Raw genomic sequence first — 12,884 nt, forward strand, 5'->3', positions numbered from 1 at the left:
ACATTTATGGTCTATAATTTGTGGTTAAAGCATTGTTGAAGCTGTCAGTAGTTGCTGGAACTAAACTGAAGCAGACGGAAAACTCTGGTTGATGCAATCACATTAACCTGCTGTTAGTGTGATGTTGCATTCTTCACAACCACAATCACATACTTTATTAGCCAAGTATGTTTTGCAACATATACGAGGAATTTCATTTGCCATACAGTCATACCAATAAGTTCCAATCAACACAAAACTCTCTATTTCATGTGTTGAAATGTGTAAAATGCTTTTCTTTTCAGAAGATCCATTGAAAAGTTAAGTTTTGGTGATTTTTTAAGGCAGAGATAGATAGATACTTGGGTAGGAGAGAACTGCAGATGCTGGTTTAAATCGAAGATAGACACAAAATGCTGGAGTAACTCAGCGGGCCAGACAGCATCTCTGGAGAGAAGGAATGGGTGATGTTTCGGGTCGAGACCCTTCTTCAGTGATAATTTCTTGATTAGTACAGGTGTGGGGAGAAGGGGGGAGAATGGGGTTAGCAGGGAGATAGATCAGCCATGATTGAATGCCGGAGTCGACTTGATGGGCCGAATGGCCTAATTCTGCTCCTATCCCTTATGACATGACCTTGAATAAAATAGAACTGTTTTTAACACCATACTAAATAATATTTACAGCTGAACAACCTCTCCAGCCCAGCCAATCTGTTTTCAAATCAATCAATAACATATACATCAAATAAATCATTCAAGAACACATTAACATGTTGATGTATTTTTCAATGCTTAAGAGCATTTGTATGTTGAGCTTCTTATGACATGATACAGCGTGGTAACAGATCCATTGGCCCAACTTGCCCATGTCACACACCTGCCTGCGTTTGGCCCATATCCCTCTAGACCTATCCTATCCATGTACCTGTCTAAATGTTTCTTAAATGTTACAACAGAACCTGCTTCCAGCAGCTCGTTCAGTCTTTGTGTAGAAAAAAAATCCTTCTTTTCCCCTTCACCTTCAACCTATGTCCTGGTTTGCTGGTTGGGAGATTTCTCCATTCGATTGGCTGCTCGTCATGTATGATAATGTTTTATCAAACACAGATCGATACATTGGCCACTTTCACCAAGAAAGAGGAACCTTTTCTTAGGAACTGCGTGTCTTTGTGATCAAGATCCGTTTAACATCCGATGCAAAGATCAAGCCAATCAGCTTTTACACAAGTGTAGAAAACACCTAAATTGTGCACGTAACCTGTGGAAGGGCAAATAACATTCCAACTATTCATGCAATATCTTCCAGTTGACAATAAGATAACAATTTGTGGAGTTGTTTAGGGCTGGATATCAGCCAGAGAACCAGGAGAACTGGTTCTGACACGATCGCAGAAGTTATGTTGGTATTCCACTTTAAATTAGAAATTTCAAAATGTTTGATATCATGAGCTAGTTCAGAACGGTCTCTATTTATTCATGGGATGTGCATAGTACTGACCACAATGGTCGCAACTGAACATGCAATGATACTCCCCCTCCCATTCCCAATCCGGTCTCTCTGTCCTGGGTCTCCTCCATTGCCAGAGTGAGCAACAGTGGAAATTGGAGGAACAGCACTTCATATTCCGCTTGGGGAGTCTGCATCCTGGGGGCATGAACGTTGAATTCTCCCAATTTTGTTAGCCCTTGCTGTCTCCTGCCCTTCCTCAGCCCTCGGGCTGTCTCCTCCCATCCCCCAGCCCTCGGGCTCCTCCTCCTCCTTTTTCCTTCCTTCTCCCCGCCACCCCCTATCAGTCTGAAGAAGGGTTTTGGCCCGAAGCGTTGCCTATTTCCTTCGCTCCATAGATGCTGCTGCACCCGCTGAGTTTCGCCAGCATTTTTGTCTGCCATGCAATGATACTGTTGAGTCTGGAGTCTCATATTAACCTATTAACTAGAGGTCATAAGGTATTAAGAGATCGGAGCATTATTAGGCCATTCGGTCCATCGTCTACTCCGCCATTCAATCAATGCTGATGAATCTAATGAAGCAAAGCCTTGCCTATTCGCTCAGTAACTTAACGGGTTGCAAGCAGAAGCCACCACGTGCCGCACCCCGGGCAATGCTGACGATGCTACTCTCTAGAATTTAGGAGATTGAGGGGGGATCTATAGAAACTTACAAAATTCTTAAGGGGTTGGACAGGCTAGATGCAGGAAGATTGTTCCCGATGTTGGGGAAGTCCAGGACAAGGGGTCACAGCTTAAGGATAAGGGGGAAATCCTTTAAAACCGAGATGAGAAGAACTTTTTTCACACAGAGAGTGGTGAATCTCTGGAACTCTCTGCCACAGAGGGTAGCTGAGGCCAGTTCATTGGCTATATTTAAGAGGGAGTTAGATGTGGCCCTTGTGGCTAAAGGGGATCAGGGGGTATGGAGAGAAGGCAGGTACGGGATACTGAGTTGGATGATCAGCCATGATCATATTGAATGGCGGTGCAGGCTCGAAGGGCCGAATGGCCTCTACTCCTGTACCTAATTTCTATGTTTCTATGTTTCTATGACAGGAACTGTACCACAGTGTCTGACTGAGGTAACCACCAACCGTCAACCAGCAGGCTGAGGAACAGCTTTTTCCAAAATACCATTACCCTGCTGAACTCACAGGCCTTACGCTAGCTATCCTTTATACTCTTTTATCTGTATATATTTATTTGCCTATGTACTAGTTTAATTCATCCACATTGCACATTGTTTTAACCAGTATTTTTACTACCTTGCACTCTGATTAGATGCTAAACTGCATTTCGTTGTAGCTGTACTCGTATTTGTGCAATGACTATAAAATTGAATCAAATCAAATCAAATCATCAAATCCTTTCCTTCCATTATTTATTATGTAAAAGAATATGTGTGTTATGATTGTGTTTATAATTTGTTTGGTTGTTTTGTTGTTTGTCTTTTGCACAAAAGTCTGCGAGCATCGCCACTTTCATTTCACTGCACATCTCGTATGTGTATGTGACAAATAAACTTGACTTGACTTGACATCACTGACCGACCGGAAGGACGTGATATAGATGATGGCCGGACACAAGGACAAAGACGAAGTGACCTAACCACTATACTGGATAATTTTAGTGCCTTCCCTCACAGTGAATTCTGCTGTGGGGGGACGTTTCTTGTTGATTTCTATAGTGTACTGTTCTGTGTCTTTTTTCTCTTTTTTGTTTTTATGGATTTATTGACATTTGATCTGTTCAATTAATTTAATCAATCTCTGTAAAGCACTTTGGTTCAAATACTGGTTTTGTTGAAAAGTGCTATATAAATAAAGATTATTATTATTATTATTACTACAATTCCAGACTTTAATAAACTTGTCGTTCTTTATCAGAAGTAAAAGATAATTTTCTTGCAGAGGACAAGTTCAGCATTTGAATGCATGTTATATAGTTGAACACCAAGCACTACAAGGAAGAGTGTGATCTAGGAGAACAAAACCTCTGAATCACCATTTACAAATATTGTGGTTAACTGGATGTTTGTTTCAAAACGCTAATATAACACATTCATTTGTAGGATGTACAAAGTTGAATACATTTTGGAGCGGTATATTTGATATATTTACAAAGCTTTTCAAGTCCACAATAGAACCTAAAACGGAATGGATTATATTTGGAATAATAGTAGAAGATATCAATTTAAATAAAGACCAAAACGTTTTTTTTAAATTATGGGTTAATAATTGGAAAGAAATTGATACTTAAATTTTGGAAAAATACAACCATACCAACTGTTAAAATGTGGATTAGGAATATAATGGACATAGCACGCCTTGAAGAAACGAGACTCCGCCTAATAGATAAATATGACCAATTCTTAAGGAGTTGGTCTCCTTTCATCGACTTTTTGGAATCATGTGATGCAGCGGTACCGTAAAGATTGCTGATTTCAGTTCATGACGCGGATAGATCTACATCTCCGAATACAGATTTGAAAAATTCTCTTTTAAGGGGCCTTCTCTCCTATTTCTACTTTCCACTTTTTCTTTTTTTTTATATACACACTTCACGTTTTTCTATTCTCTGCCATCTATTTTTCCTCTTTTTCCCCTTTCTATTGTTTTCTTTTTCTTGTCTTGCTTACTTCCTTCTCAAAACATAAAACTAGAGGTTGTACATAGAATGGATTACGGTATAACATAGTTGGCACCTAAAATTAGGTTCCACTGTACTGTTTTGTACTGTATTAACTTCTAATAAAATCAACAAAAAAAAACAAAACAAGACTGGAGAGAAGGAATGGGTGTCGTCTGAATTTTGATTTCTCTAACTTCAGGTAGCCCCGGCATTCCCTCTCTCTCTATCCCTCCCTCACCCAAGTAGCGCCAGCTTCCCGTTTTCATCCAACAACCAGCTAACAATGGCCTGTTGCCTTTATCCTCATTGCTTTTTTACATATATTTCATTCATTATTCTTTGTCTCTCCACATCATCACCTATATCCCTTGTTCACCTTATCCCTAACCAGTCTGAAGAAGGGTCTCGACCCGAAACGTCACCCATTCCTTCTCTCCAGAGATGCTGCCTGTCCCGCTGAGTTACTCCAGCATTTTGTGTCTACCTTCGATTTAAACCCACCCCCCCATTTCTCTTCCAGCTTTCTCCCCCCTACTACAATCTGAAGAAGGGTCCCAAACTGAAACGTCACCTATCCATGTTCTCCACAGATGCTGCCTGACCCACTGAGTTACTCCAGCACTCTGTGAAATGTCACCTATCCATGTTCTCCACAGATGCTGCCTGGCCCGCTGAGTTACTCCAGCACTCTGTCAAACGTCACCTATCCATGTCCTCCACAGATGCTGCCTGACCCACTCAGTTATGGTGCAGCAGCATCTATGGAGCTAAGGAAATAGGCAACGTTTCGGGCCGAAATCCTTCTGGAAATAGGCAACGTTTCGGGCCGAAACCCGTATGGGTTTCGGCCCGAAACGTTGCCTATTTCCTTAGCTCCATAGATACTGCTGCACCCGCTGAGTTACTCCAGCACTCTGTGAAACGTCACCTATCCACGTTCTCCACAGATGCTGCCTAACCCACTGAGTTACTCCAGCACTCTGTGAAACGTCACCTATCCATGTTCTCCACAGATGCTGCCTGACCCGCTGAGTTACTCCAGCACTCTGTGAAACGTCACCTATCCACGTTCTCCACAGATGCTGCCTGACCCACTGAGTTACTCCAGCACTCTGTGAAACGTCACCTATCCATGTTCTCCACAGATGCTGCCTGACCCGCTGAGTTACTCCAGCACTTTGTGTCTTTTTGAAGAAATATACAAGCAGGAACAACACCAGCTACTGACTGCAGTATTACCATTATCGCCGCTGTTTTAGACATATCTACCTGTCGGGCAGGTGATTGTGAAATCAACCCACCTGTTTATAACATTGCAGTTGTTATTATCCAGGAACCGCCAATTCATAAGTTCTGGGAGCAGAATTAGGCCATTCGGCCCATCAAGTCTACTCCGTCATTCAATCATGGCTGATCTATCTTTCCCTCTCAACTCCATTCCCCTGCCTTCTCCCCATAACATCTGACACCCGCACTAATCAAGAATCTATCTAACTCTGCCTTAAAAATATCCATTGACTTGGCCTCCACAGCCGCCTGTGGCAAAGAATTCCACGGATTCACCACCCTCTGACTGAAGAAATCCCACCCCAACCTGAGAGGGGAATAGTTTATTAAGAACCTGAAGGGCAACTTCTTCACTCAGAGTAGAGCAATCGAGAACCAGGGGCATAGGTTTATCGTGGGAGGGGAAAATATTTTTTTCACACAGAATGTTGTCCGATCGCCGAAAAAAAAGTATTTTGTAAATTCACTTCCAAAATACTGCTCTGTGAGTTTTACATTCAGCTAGGAGAGGCAACAGTCTCTGAGGCAACAAAACCTGGATTCTTATCCTCAAGTGCCTGGAGTAGGATTAAAACGTCTCAACTTCCAATTCATAAACAAGTGCACATGGTAACTGAGTGAAACTGATACAAGAGTCACACCTTATACATTCCATTAAAAATCTCTTTCAACAAAACAAAATCAAAATTAAGTATACTTCAGAGTTTAGAGATACAGTGCAGAAACAAGCCCTTTGGCCCACCGAGTCCAAGACGACCAGCGCCCCCCCCCGAACATTAGCACGATTAGTACACTATTATTATTATTATTAGTTTATTATTGTACAATAGACAACAGGTGCAGGAGTAGGCCATTCGGCCCTCTGAGCCAGCACCACCATTCACTGTGATCATGGCTGATCATCCACAATCAGTATCCCGTTCCTGCCTTCTCTCCATACTCCTGGACTCCACTGTCCATAAGGCACAATTTACAATTTTTACCGACAATTTTAACCTACAAACCTGTACATCTTTGGAGTGTGGGAGGAAACCGCATTTGGAGAAAACCTACATGGTTACAGGGAGAACGTGCAAACTCGGTACCGACAGCAGCAGTAGCCAGGATCGAGCCTGGGCTCTGTAAGGCAGCCAGACCCACTGAGTTACTCCAGCACTTTGCGTTTTGCTCTTCATTTTGTGTTAATGCGTTTATTGGTGTAATCTAGCATTACTTTTAATTTAAGTCTATTTCAGTATCCTTTGTTGGGGTTAGCTGTCTGCAATAAGTGCTTCAATTTGAATCCTGATAATGTTTTAGACGTCAAGTTTATTTTACAAAAAGAAAAATCTGAAGAGATGTTTGCAATTCTAAAATGTTCCAAGGATTCTAAGTCAGCTTACCAAAGTAGACAAAGAGAACAGTTCGGTTTTTGGCGCACGGTATTCCTGATTCTCCTTTCATCGCCACATTGCTGATCTGGCGGGGATTTGGTAACTCCGGTTCCTGTAAAACCTCGTAAACTCCGTCAGCATACCGAGCAGGCAGCAGGCGCACAAACGGGGCATCTGAAAGGAAAACAAAATCAGCCATGTTTTCTTTGGAAAATTAATAACCATATAACCATATAACAATTACAGCACGGAAACAGGCCATCTCGGCCCTACAAGTCCATGCCGAACAAATTTTTTTCCCCTTAGTCCCACCTGCCTGCACTCGTACCATAACCCTCCATTCCCTTCTCATCCATATGCCTATCCAATTTATTTTTAAATGATACCAATGAACCTGCCTCCACCACTTCCACTGGGAGCTCATTCCACACCGCCACCACTCTCTGTGTAAAGAAGTTCCCCCTCATATTACCCCTAAACTTCTGTCCCTTAATTCTTAATGTTAAAACTTGTGTCTTTTCATTTCTGGCCCCCCCCCTACCTGTATCCACCTATCACTCACTAGGCTTCACCCTGCCCTTCTCTGTTCTAGTTATCCTCCCCTCTGTCGCAATCAGCCTGAAGAAGGGCCTCAACCTGAAACATCATCTATCCACATTCTCCAGAGATGCTGCCTAACCCACTGAGTTATTTCAGCACCTCTCCTAATGGTAAAACTAACTTCTTAATGCTTCAACGCACTTGATACCAGCTTTCTCTCCCCTTCTACGTACAGCCTAACGAAGTCCCTTTCCAAAATATCGCCTATCCATTCTCTCCAGAGATGCTGTCTGACCCGCTGAGTTAATCCATCGCTTTCTGCCTTCATCACGATCCCAGTTATTAATGCATTTCGTGGATCATGTACAGGCAGATGAGTCATTGTTTGACTAGGCATCACGTTTGGCACAAACATTGTGGGCCTAAGGGCCTGTTCCTGTGCTATACTGTTCCATGGTACACAAAAATGCTGGAGAAACTCAGCGGGTGCAGCAGCATCTATGGAGCGAAGGAAGTCGGCAATGTTTCGGGTCGAAACCCTGAAGGAAATAGGCAAAGTTTCGGGTCGAAACCCTGAAGGAAATAGGCAACGTTTCGGGTCGAAACCCTGATGGAAATAGGCAACGTTTCGGGCCGAAACCCTTACGGGTTTCGGCCCGAAATGTTGCCTATTTCCTTCGCTCCATAGATGCTGCTGCATCCGCTGAGTTTCTCCAGCATTTTTGTCTACCTTCGATTTTCCAGCATCTGCAGTTCCTTCTTAAACACTATACTGTTCCATGTTCTATATTGGCTATTGGCGTGGACTTTAGAGAAAAAGGGATTTGTCACAATTGTATAGGGTGTAGAAACCGTGAATAGTTGTACTCTGTTATTTCAGAGAAGAACATATTAGATACGGTACGAATGGAGACACAAATAAAATTGCAGAAATTGCCGGAATCTTGAGCAAAAGACAAAGTGCTGGAGGAACTTAGCCGGTTGGACAGCATCAGTGAAGGGAATTGCAGACAACATTCAGAGTTGGGACCCTACTACGGATATCTGCTACAAAACTTGCTCACTATGTTGACAAGATGTTGTGGAATGAGCTTCCAGTGAAGGTGGTGGAGGCAGGTTCGTTTTTATCATTTAAAAATAAATTGCATAGTTATATGGACGGGAAAGGAATTGAGGGTTATGGTCTGAGCGCAGGTATATGGGACTAGGGGAGAATACGTGTTCAGCACAGACTAGAAGGGTCGAGATGGCCTGTTTCCGTGCTATAATTGTTATATGGTTATATGGTGGTCTGAAGAAGGGTTTTCGGCCTGAAACGTTGCCTATTTCCTTCGCTCCATAGATGCTGCTGCACCCGCTGAGTTTCTCCAGCATTTTTGGCTACCTTAGACAAGATGGTGTATGGCCATTGTATAGTTTAGTTTAGTTTAGAGATACAGCGCGGAAACAGGCCCTTCGGCCCACCGAGTCCGCGCCGACCAGCGATCCCCGCACATTAACACTATCCTACACACACACACACACTAGGAAACTTTACCTCTGTGCCACAATGCCGCCCATTGTGGTAGAGGCAAGACTGAACTACTTACCGACTGTACCCCTGCTGTGATGGGCGAGATTGTTGTACCATCCATCATATCGCTGTATTTCCCAGTTCAGATTGGCATCTAAACCAGTGAAAATCAACATGGTTAGCATTTAAAATATCCTTTGATGACATATTTCAGTCACACGACTGATTAGTGATTCAGATACATATTCAAACACATACTTCACATGTGGAATACAAAAAGTTTAAGAAAGAACTTCAGATGGTGGAAAAATCGAAGGTATCAAAGGTATTTTATTAGTCACATACACACTAAGTGTAGTGAAATGCTTATTGCCATTTTGCAACACATAAAGAAAGAACAGACATAACATTAATAAGAGTTTTAGAACATAAAAATCATCCCCCCACAATGGTTCCCATTATGAGGGAAGGCACAAAGTCCAGTCCCCAACCCCAGTTCACCCATAGTCGGGCCTATTGAGGCCTCCACAGTTGCCTCTACGGAGGCCCGATGTTCCAGGCCGTTTTCGCCGGGTGGTGGTGCTCCGTCGTCGGGAGAGTCCTCTCCGCGGCTTGGGAACCCTGGAACGGCCGCCTCCGTACTGGAGGCCGCGGCTTCCGAAGCCGACAAGGCCACGCCGGTTGGAGCTCCACAACTGGCGATCTACTGGTGAGGTAGACAAAAATGCTGGGGATACTCAGCAGGTGAGGCAACATCTATGGAGTGAAGGAATAGGTGACGTTTCGGGTCGAGACCCTTCCGGGTCTCGACCCGAAACGTCACCTATTCCTTCACTCCATAGATGTTTCCTGGTCTCGACCCGAAACGTCACCCATTCCTTCACTCCATAGATGCTTCTGGTCTCGACCCAAAACGTCACCCATTCCTTCGCTCCATAGATGCTGCCTCACCCGCTGAGTTTCCCCAGAATTTTTGTCTACCTTTGATTTTTCCAGCATCTGCAGTTCTTTCTTAAACATATCTTTGTCATTAATGTGCTTTAGGGAATAAAATCCATGTTTGTACACAAGCTGCAATGGCATATTTATATATATTTCCAAAATTATTTGGAAAGACAAATCTCTTCTCTTACAGATTAACAAGAAAACCTAATTGTATCATCCGGGTACATTTGAATCTTAAATGGCAAACTGCTGAAGTCAATTCCTTAACTATTTGCCTTTGGGACCTGGCTGTGAATGTTTGCAATTCTTAGCAAGTCCTAAAAACTGAAAGACCTCTTAAAAGTGCCAGCAAAGTTTACTATCACTGAAAAGTGTTTGTTTCTGGAAGTTCTCTTAGTTACAGCATTTCTGGCACAAGGCCCTGGTCTTTGTAGCATTTCTCTGACTGCATATAAATAACTACTTACTCCAAGGCCATTCCATCGCTTCCCCATTCCCATGCTAACCTATAATTAAAATCAGCATGACCAGAGCCCTTTTAAACTGCTCAAGGATTTAAAAATAGAGCTTATCTCAGGGGATGATTAACCCTGTTGACCGTACCAAAGGCCCGACAATAGGCCCGGCTCGTTGCCATGGCAACGGCAACCGGCCCGCAGAGGTTTCCGCCGATGCCAGCCTCAGCTCAGCTCACCCCGTGAACCGGATAGGAGGAGGTCAGACGGAGAGCCGGTAAACGGACCGGCGGAGGGAAGCAGAGCAGGGCCCCTATGGTGTAGAGCAGTGGTTCCCAACGTGGGGCTTACACCCCACAGGGGGGCAATTCAGCGCGACTGAGTGAGGTCTGGGTCCAAATTTTCAATTTTTATTTTTTTGGATTTTCCATCAGGTAAACATATGTAGTTTATGTTTCAGATGTTATTTTGAGTAAATAATTTTTTTGGGGTAAAAAAGGTCTTTATTGTGTTGTTATTACACAATCACCGCGCCATCGCTCTTCATGCACGTCGCACGAAGCGCGCGAGGTCATGGGAGAACGTTATTTATTGAATTGGATTTAGAAATGCGATTCAAAGAGCTTTTGCTAAGTTACCCTTATAATATCTATTTCCTCCGTTTTCTCTCAAGGGAAAGCAATGGGGGGGCATCAGGATTTTAGAGGTGATTAGGTGGGGCATGGCCAAAAAAAGGTTGGAAACCACTGGTGTAGAGGGAATCTGGTGGCCCTGCACCAGCATGAGGTTATGTAGGCTGGGACTCTACTCCATGGAGCATAGGAGGATGAGGGGTGATCTTATTGAGATGTATAAAATGATGAGAGGAATAGATTTGGGTAGATGCACAGAGACTTTTGCCCAAAGTTGGGGAATCAAGGACAAGAGGACATAGACAATAGGTGCAGGAGTAGGCCATTTGGCCCTTCTAGCCAGCACCGCCATTCAATGTGATCATGGCTGATCATCCCCAATCAGTACCCCGTTCCTGCCTTCTCCCCATATCCCCTGACTCTGCTATTTTTAAGAGCCCTATCTAGCTCTCTCTTGAAAGCATCCAGAGAACCTACCTCCACTGCCCTCTGAGGTAGAGAATTCCAGATTTAAAGTAAAGGGGAAAAGATTCAATAGGAATCCGAGGGGTAACTTTTTCACACAAGCTGCCAGAGGAGGTAGTTGAGGCTGGGACTATCCAAATGTTTAAGAAACAGTTAGGGCAGGTACATGGATAGGACAGGTTTGGAGGGATGTGGACCAAACGCAGGCAGGTGGGACTAGTGTAGCTGGGACACGTTGGCTGGTGTGGGCAAGATGGGTAGAAAGGCCTGTTTCCACGCTGTATCACCCTATGAATCTATGATTCTAAGAGGGAAAGAGAAAGAGAGAGTGCGAAAGAAAAGGAGAGAAAGGGAGAGAGAAAGAAAGAGAGAAAATGAGAGGAGAGAAGAGAGAGAGTTTAATTGTCATATGTACCAAAACAAAACAAGTAACTTCTTACTTGCAGCAGCACAGTAGTGAATAGATACCACAATAAACAAACAATAAACAGGCTCAAGTGTTGGAAGAAGCTTTGTTTCCAAGCTGTGTTAACTATTTTACTTACGGGTTAATGAAGGACAGCATAGAATGAGAGTCCAGTAAACAGCTACTGCTTTAAAACCATTGCTTGCCGCCATGGTCTTCAACGTTTAATGTTTTACATGCAGACTGATTCTCCAGATGGCTCTGTCAACAACAGTAAAGACATAGACATGAACTAGAAAGTTTTGATGTGAAACATATCCCGAATGTAATGCTCTTTTAATTGAAATAACTCTACATAGTTATCAGAATAAGACCCAAAACCTTAGGGTTCCCTTCTTAAAAAAACAGAAGATGCCAGTTTGGAAACCTTTTAAGATCATGAAGGCATTTGAAAATCGCAGTTCCCAAAACAATCTGAAATAAGCAAATAAATAATTTGGCATTTTCTGAATAGAAATTAAGTGATATTAAAGTCAGGAATTATTTACCAGATTTAACATGATTAATATATACTATAACTTACTGCAACATTTACGGAGCATGGTTTAATCTGTTCTGCATCATCAAGGCAAATAATGGAATGAAAAATATACAAAAAAATCTGAAAATGAACCATAATATACCTTTTTGCAAACGTGAGATCTATTCTCAAGCAGCGCTTCACAAAGAGAGGGGTAGAATGCTCATGCTGTCTTGAAGGCAAAAGCTAGCCTTAAGTCCAAGCTTGGGCGGATTTGACTGCTCCTTATAAAGAGGCACAGGAGGAAATGTGGAATTAAATACATTCTTTGCCAAATGCTTCGTCACTTGAAGGGAACACACCTTATAGGCGGCTCTCAGACAATGTGCTCAGATGCCCCCGAGGCATTTAATTAAATAAATCACACACACAGCTTAAAATATGTGGTCCATCTATTCTTGCAATTGAGGGAGTGTACAGTAGGTTCACAAGGTTAATTCTCGGGATGGCGGGACTGTCATATGTTGAGATAATGAGCAGCTGGGCTTGTATACTCTGGAATTTAGAAGGGTATCTTATTGAAACATATAAGATTATTAAGGGTTTGGACACGCTAGAGGCAGAAAACATGTTCCCGATGTCGGG

General features: G+C 43.0%; 1 protein-coding gene across 1 annotated transcript in view; it reads right to left on the reverse strand.

The window, feature by feature from the left end:
• LOC129713673 (dual oxidase 2-like) overlaps positions 1 to 12,560 on the reverse strand; it is a 59,692-nt gene extending 47,132 nt beyond the window's left edge. Inside the window, exons 1-4 of the mRNA XM_055662919.1 lie at positions 12,403 to 12,560; positions 11,859 to 11,980; positions 8,893 to 8,970; positions 6,773 to 6,937 (exon numbers count right to left, since the gene is read on the reverse strand). Coding sequence (XP_055518894.1) covers positions 6,773 to 6,937; positions 8,893 to 8,970; positions 11,859 to 11,931 — 316 coding nt within the window. The 5' untranslated portion in view covers positions 11,932 to 11,980; positions 12,403 to 12,560. The remainder of the gene's footprint in view (positions 1 to 6,772; positions 6,938 to 8,892; positions 8,971 to 11,858; positions 11,981 to 12,402) is intronic.
• Between the last annotated feature and the right edge of the window lie 324 nt (positions 12,561 to 12,884).

This window comes from Leucoraja erinacea, chromosome 36 (genome assembly GCF_028641065.1).
Source record: "Leucoraja erinacea ecotype New England chromosome 36, Leri_hhj_1, whole genome shotgun sequence".
Classification (NCBI taxonomy): Eukaryota; Metazoa; Chordata; class Chondrichthyes; order Rajiformes; family Rajidae; genus Leucoraja; species Leucoraja erinaceus.